Source organism: Sodiomyces alcalophilus (genome assembly GCF_042370955.1).
Source record: "Sodiomyces alcalophilus JCM 7366 unplaced genomic scaffold ACRALscaffold_9, whole genome shotgun sequence".
Classification (NCBI taxonomy): domain Eukaryota; kingdom Fungi; phylum Ascomycota; class Sordariomycetes; order Glomerellales; family Plectosphaerellaceae; genus Sodiomyces; species Sodiomyces alcalophilus.
In genome coordinates, this window is record NW_027263540.1 from 674,049 (window position 1) to 681,579 (window position 7,531).

Genomic DNA, 7,531 nt, shown 5'->3' on the forward strand with positions numbered 1-7,531 from the left:
AAGCCCCGCTATTACCCCTTATAAAGCTCTCCTAAAGGATTAGGGCCGGTCCTGGATATAAGGCCGGAACCACTAGACCTATACCGTAACGGCGCCGAACCGTCCCCCGACGCGGCGCGCCCTTTAGAAACATAAAGGCCTCCTTAAACCGTAGAGCTCGGCGCTTATATAAATCCGGATAAAGAAGCTAGGTCTAAGAGCCTTCCTAGCTAAGGCCAGGGTCCCTGGCTTCCTAACACCACGCTACCCTTATAGCGATAAGGGGGCCGAAATAGCAGAGTATATAATCCTTTAATACTAAAATATCCAGGACAAAGCGCGATAAGACCTTTTCGGGGCTATCGGGAGACCACTTATAATAAGGGGAGACCTCTATAATATACTTAAACACGAGTCTAAAGCTAGGGTAATCGCGAAGTAGTTCCTTTAGTAAGAAAGGCTAAATAACTTCCGGCTAGCCCTTAAAATTATAACCGCTTATAAGAATATAATAGTATAATAACAGGATAGACGTGGTACCGCGCGGGATATTATTAGTTATCTTTAGGGGCCTATTCTAGGCTAGGACCCCCTTAGCACCGATAAGCTACCACCCTACCCCTATTACTTAGAGGTATCGTTTAAATTATCCACCTTAGCGGAGGCGCCTATAATAGTATTACTAGCGGTATTATCGTCGGAAACGCTAACGTTACTAGGAGCGTATTTAAGGCCCTATAAGGAGTTAGCCGTAGGCACTACTAAGCCACTATAATAAGACCACTTATAAGATAATCCAGAATCAGATTAAGCTTTTTATTAACTTTAGCTAATATACGTCCTTAAGACGCTAATAAGGTGCTACTAGTAGTATAACCGGAGGGCTAGGCGCGGTTAATAGCCCGTATAAAAAAGGCGCTAGCCTCCTTTAGTCGCTACCGGGCCTATATAAGAAGTTAGTAATATACTATTATAGCACTAAAAGGAGTCTACTTACGGCGGCGATACTATTACCGGCGGCTATTACTATTAGGAAGGCCGCGTAACGGTTTATAAGGCGTAACTAGTATTTCTTAGCGGATAAAGGGACCTACTACCCACCTATCTATTATTAGCTTAAGCGTAATAGCTCCCTGATAATACTAAGGTAGCACCGTCTTAACCCCGAATCGACTTATATTCTAGTATATCCGACGGCTATTAGCGTACTAAATATAGGCCGCGCCTATACCGGTAGTATTAGCGTATCTCTTTATATTCTTAGGCTTATTACCCCTAAGCTTTTTAGTATAGCGTAGACACCTACCCTAAGTTAGCCACTAAGCTCCTATATCGGCACCACCTTAACCACGTATAGTATAACACGAATAGACCCGGCCTTATATATACGACTATTACCGGTAAGCGTTTTTTTCTTACTCTTACCCTTCTTAGGCGATATCTTCTTAGGCGGTATCTAGAGTTAGTATTAGCAAGCGCCCATAAAGGCACTACCACGCTATCGGACCACCTATAGTTTAATTATTATTATTATTACTTATTTCTTATATTATTCGGCTACCTAGCCTATTAGCCACCTTTACTATAACCCTGCCGTAAGCCTGTTACTTAAGCTATATACTGCTATTATAAATTAACTAGAAAAGAAAAATAACGCTATAAAGCCGCGCTATTAATAATAAGGCGCCGCTACGGAAAATACGCGGGAATAGGCGCGGGGGTAGCTAGCGGATAACCTATAAAGGGATTAGTTATATTATAAAAAGAAGGAAAAGGAAGAGGAAGAGGAAGAGGGCGAGGATATCTATTAACTATCTACGATTATAGGCGGGGCCCTGCCCTACTTACCGGATTTAAAAGGCACCTGCCTCGAAGGAGGCAGGTAGCGCCTTCCTGCTTTATTATTTTAATAATAGAATAAGGGATTAGCCCCCCGGGGATATAAGGGGCCGTATTCGGCGGTCCTCCTATAAACGCCTTTCGGTAGCCCTTCGGGGTTAGCCGACCTCCCCGGGAGGCCTAATTACCCTTTTACTTAGGCTAACCTACACCTTAGCCTGCTCCTTCCCGTTAGCCACTAGACTAGAGGTATAATCTAGATACGTAACGCGGCGGAATCGGGGCCACGTCGGCCCCGCGGTGGCACTACTCCACTATAAGGAAGTGTATAAAGGTTTTTCACCCTAGGGTTTTTCCCCTCTATAGTAATCTAGGAAGGACCGTATAGCCTAACCAGGCTCCTATATATATAGATTAAGATAGGATAGCGGAGTAAGATAAATAAATAAATAAATAAATGTATTATCGGAATACGGACCCTAACCTTAAAAGATTAGGCCCACGAAATCTATATAGTGCTTTAATAGGCTTTAATAGTTATAACTATAAAATATATAATCCAGATTTAAAAAGAATGATCTGGGTTCGAGATATATATATTATTAAAAGTCGGTTTATAAAGTCTTTAATATAGCGCGAGGAGTCTGATTTAGTTATACTAATAGATTAGCCTAAAACTTCTCCTTAAGGCGATTCTATGGAAAACGCCTGTATCTAAGAAGAAAACGATTTACGGGCTACCTCCTATAGTAGTAATAGGGCTCTAACCGGGACTATAAATTCTAAAAAACACCCACTATAAATAGGACTATTAACCTCTTATAAAGGTGATAATAAGGCTATTTATTATTCCAGAAACCCTCTAGATAATCTAGAAGTGGCGCTTCCACCTTTTACTAAAAAGGGAAGCTATAAGGATTTTATCTCTAAGTCCTTAGATCAATCTATAGATTAAAGAATTAAGGCCTTACTATATCTATTCGAAGATATCTATTAGGAAGTTTTTAGCAGTTTACTATAAAGTCTATACTCTTGACTGCAAACTCTATACTTGAGCCAGCTATATACAAACAAGTCTTAAAAAGCCCTGAATAAGATTATTGGATAGTGGCTATAGAAGCTAAGATTCAAGAATTAAACAAAAGAAATACCTGGAATATTATTAACGTTAATACACTTCCAGAAAAGAAAAAACGCAGCCTACACGTCTTAGGGGGGCGGTGGGTCTATAAAGTTAAATACGATAATACGGGAAAACCTATAGGATATAGGGCCCATTGAGTTGTACAAGGTTTTAATCAGGGACTCGGTATAGATTACCTCGAAACCTTTACTACTACCTATAGACCAGAAGGCTATAGGTTAGCCCTTATCCTTAGAGTGCTATAACGAAAGGAAAGTCCGTAGACTTTAGTTAAGGAAAAGATATCATAGAAAAGGCACGATAGCTTAGTATCGCAGAGTGATCGTAGTATATCCGTTAACCAAGCGCTGACTTTAAACAAAGACTTTAACTTAAGGGATTAAACTGATCCCTTATCGTACGCACAGTGATAGGTTCGGATCGGTAGTCTATACGCGGCTATCGGTCCGACTATATACCGATAGGTCTACGATTATCTTATTACACTGACCCCCTCTTAATAAGTCTGGTGCTATAGACTTATATTATCGTGATGCCTTTAATTACGCGTTTATCTCGATTAATTATCTTTATCTGGTTCTATACGAGCCCTCGTTAAAAACCCGTAGGAAAAAAGAGTAGCCGCTCCTTTTATTTACCTATTCGTCGGCGTTTTATCGCCGACTATATACCTCGTGATTTATCCGAATATTGCTATAGAAACTTCGCGATACTTATTATTACCTATAGTCATTTAACCTTTCGCGGATATTATGCCTAGCCTTAGGTAACCGTTCGGCGATGAGTATATAGTTCCTCGCGTAATTTTCCTCGTAGCTCCTAATTCTCCTCTTATAACTATTTTTAGTCTATTATTATAATAGCCGACCGCACGGCGATCCTTTTATTTATCTTAATTCCATTATTATTATTATTATTAATAACGCCGATCGTTCGCTATCATATCGTCGGTGAATTTATAGGTTACCATAGCTCTTCGTGAGCTTAAATATAACGCCGACGAGGGCTGGGAGTCGGCTATTAGGGATAAGGCTCCCTGCTTATTTTACGTGTCCTATTTAGACTCGTATATTAGTATCGACTACCTTAATTAAGCTAGCGACGGCACGGGCGCTAGTCGCTGCGTTACCTATACCCGCGGCTATTAATAGTATGCCGCTATAAGTCCGCTGGCCGTTCGGCGTTTTTACCTACGCTAATTAGTTATTATATTCCGGATTTCCTACTAGGCGCTGCTTAGTTATTATAGAATAGTAGTAAGCGCGTTTATATACTAGATAATAACCTAACGCCGATAGCTCGGCGCCGCGCTTATAAGCGTATTTCTAAAGCCGATAAATAGTTTCGCGTAGTTATAGACCGCGGTAAGAAAAAGCTTACCGCTAAGGATATAAGTTTTTTAATCACTAACCGTTTAGCTATCTATTCTAATAGTTAGTAGTCTTAAATACTAGTCCTAGACGAAATTTCGTCCTTACGCTCTATAATAACGGTTAACTTTATACACTATCTTAGTCGTATTAATATCGCCGAGGCTTTAGTGTTATTAGACTAAACCCGTCCTCCTCGTAAGGCCGACCTCCGCGACATTAAGTCGCTTATTTCTTTAATTAAGGATTTAGCGGCGAACGGTTACCGTCTATTCGACTATAAGGATGGCCTCTAAGGCCTCGAGGCGTTTCTATCTTTAGATAGACTCACCGACCTCTTAGCGGCCATTAATAATCCTTGATACCCTACCCTGGCCCGTCGTTTTACTAGTCGCTTAGCGGCCACCCGCTATAGCTATATCTTTACTAATAGCGATAATAATCCTTTTACTAATAGCTCTAATAAGGCTATCACGCCTACCTCTTATCCCGCCACGGCTTATCGCCGCTAACCTACTTATCGCTAAGCTTCCGCCGCCTTATCGGCTACCACTCCTAGTCCCTTTAGCGATACTAAGTACACGCCGCCGGCGTTTACCTTTTCCGCTAAGGAGGATATCCCTTATCGCCGTATTTATACGCCTCGCCGCTATATACCCGCCACCCCGCTAGCCCCCGCTAATAATAATAATATCGTAGCCGCCGCTATTAGTAATAAGACCGATTTCCACGGTTTTAGTAACTAAGATTTGTTTTTTATTCGCCGACTCTTCGCTAGTAATAATCGCCTAAAATAGCATTAAACTTTATTCTAATAGTCTTATAATTTTAGGATTAGTTAGGGCTTAACCCTATTTTATCTAGTTATTATTAAGGGGAAAAGGTTATTATAACCTATAATTAAGTTCTTATTTTTATATCTAACGACCCTTCGGCGCTTTATACTATCCTATAATCGTCCTACTTCTTATATATATATTTTTTATACTTCTAATACCTCGTCTAGAGCCCTAAAGCGTTCTCTAGCTAACCCTCTAGCTCTTAGGTATTATACTCTACCGGCTAACCTACCTACTTTATAAGGTAGAACGTTTTCTCTGATTCTTCTTTATAACTAACGATATCCTTTACCTCCTATTTATTTTACTCCTCCTCTAGAAGCGGGAGATCCTTCGCTGATAGCTCTACGGCTACTCGGTCTTTCTACGGTTCTAATAAGGATACCGGGAATATATCGTGGATCCTTATCTACTATATAAGAAGGCGAACCCTATACGCCTACTCGCCTATCCTCTTAGTTACCTATACCCGAATATATCGCGGTGCTAGCTTTAACTCTTACCGGAATCGGAAGTTCCTTATAGATAGTCTAATAATATCGCCTACCTTATACTATTATAGTTAGTAGCGTTTATTATAGTGCCGAGCCTAGTACTCCGTGGCATACGCCTAGTATTCGCGGACCTTCCGCCGAACCTCCGCTAGTTTCTTAATACGTTCTTAAACGCCCTATACCCGGGTATCGTCCCTAGGTCGGATATACTCTACTATATATAGGTGGTACCCGTATAACGCTTTATATAATAAGATACTAAGTAAGGAATACTCGCTATTATTATAAGCGAACCCTGCCTCTAGTAACTAAATAGGCTATTATATTATCGTATTACCGGCGATTATTTATAGGTACTTAATTAGGAACTAATACGTTTATTCCGTCTAACTATCCGTCTACGGGTAGTATACGGTAAATAATCGGTAAGCGTTTACCCGCTTACGGTAAAACTCTATTTAAAACTAACTAATAAATAGCTTATCCCGTTCTATTACTATACCCTTTAGGCTACCGAATCGGCACTTAATCTCCCTATATAACAGCGCCGTTAGCTAGGGTGCTATTAGGCCCTTCTGCGTAGGGATAAACAGAGCGTACTTTATATACCGGTTCACGATTACTAGGATAACGTTATATATTTACCCGTCTACCCCTCTTATAGGTAGTAGACCCGTAATAAAATCTATATTAATCTCTTAGAACGGATACGTGGGTAACGGTAGTATCTATAGCTAACCGTACGGCTTATATTATAGCACCTATACCCCTTAACACGCCGAGTATACGGCGATATAATCGCGAATATCCGCCGCTAAGTCCACCTAGCAGAACTTCCTTAAAATCAGCTCGAGCATCTTATTCGCCCCCACGTACCTAGCTCTAGGGTTATTATAGTGCTATCGTAGGACCTCCGCTCTTAGGGCGCCCTATATAGGCAGTACTAACTATCCCTTAAATAGTAGCACGCCCTTATCTTTAAGAGAGTACCCCGCTCTCTTTCTAGTCCCTTAGCGAATATTCTTAATTAAGGATATATAATCCGGGTTAGTGGTCTATAGACCTCTAACCAGATCTTCTAGTTCCTTACTAATAGTATAGTAACCTACTATTTTATTCCTAGCTTACTCTTTAGCTATAGAATATAGACTATACTAATCTGGTATTATAATAACCCTAGCCTTAGCCTTAGGTATCGGCGATATCTTATTAGGGACCCTTTGCTAAGTAGTCGCCCTATACCCTATATCTCGCGTTTAGGAGCGGGTAATAGCGGCGATAATAACACGCCGGGTACTATCTATAGGATATAGGGGTTATAGCCCTCTTCTATCCTTATCTCTTAAGCTAGGCAGGGCCCCCTCCTATAAAGTCTATACCCGCTTACGTTTACTAGGCCTATATTCGGGTAGCGTTACCTAAGCAGCTTAAATATATACGATCTTTACCGCGTTACTTATAAGGGTAAGGTAGATACTCGCGATCCGTTAATAAACACTTATTAGGAGGTCGCTAACTAGGCGTAATCTTTACGATAAGGTAAGAAGCACGTTATTATACGGCGTCTTATCCACTATATAATCCGGCTATCTTAATAGGCTATCTACCGGGTTCGTCTTGCCTAGGCGGTATTAAACCTTAAAGTCGAATAACGATAATCGGTATACCTATCTAGTAAGCCTTCCGTGAAGGTCCCGCGCCGGCGCGTTTAGTATACCTTTAAGCGCCTAATAGTCCGTTAGTATAGTAAACGCCTACCCCGTGCCTTTAAGATAATAGCGCTAATACTTAAGGCTCCCTATTATAGCTAATAGCTCCTGCTATCCTATACCCTATTATTACTCCGTTTCGGAAAGCTTCCGCGAG

General features: G+C 40.8%; 1 protein-coding gene across 1 annotated transcript; it reads right to left on the bottom strand.

Moving 5' to 3' along the window:
* Positions 1-914: 914 nt before the first annotated feature.
* Positions 915-4,681, bottom strand: ACRALDRAFT_1070443 (uncharacterized protein; the record flags this gene model as incomplete). Its single annotated transcript, XM_071017769.1, has 16 exons — positions 915-923; positions 977-1,042; positions 1,074-1,084; positions 1,405-1,435; positions 1,474-1,489; positions 1,682-1,715; positions 1,828-1,847; positions 2,029-2,130; positions 2,671-2,677; positions 2,790-2,808; positions 3,139-3,158; positions 3,368-3,412; positions 3,634-3,655; positions 4,048-4,154; positions 4,374-4,381; positions 4,659-4,681. The coding sequence occupies 16 exons, from the start codon at positions 4,679-4,681 to the stop codon at positions 915-917; spliced, it is 540 nt and encodes a 179-aa protein (XP_070871302.1).
* Between the last annotated feature and the right edge of the window lie 2,850 nt (positions 4,682-7,531).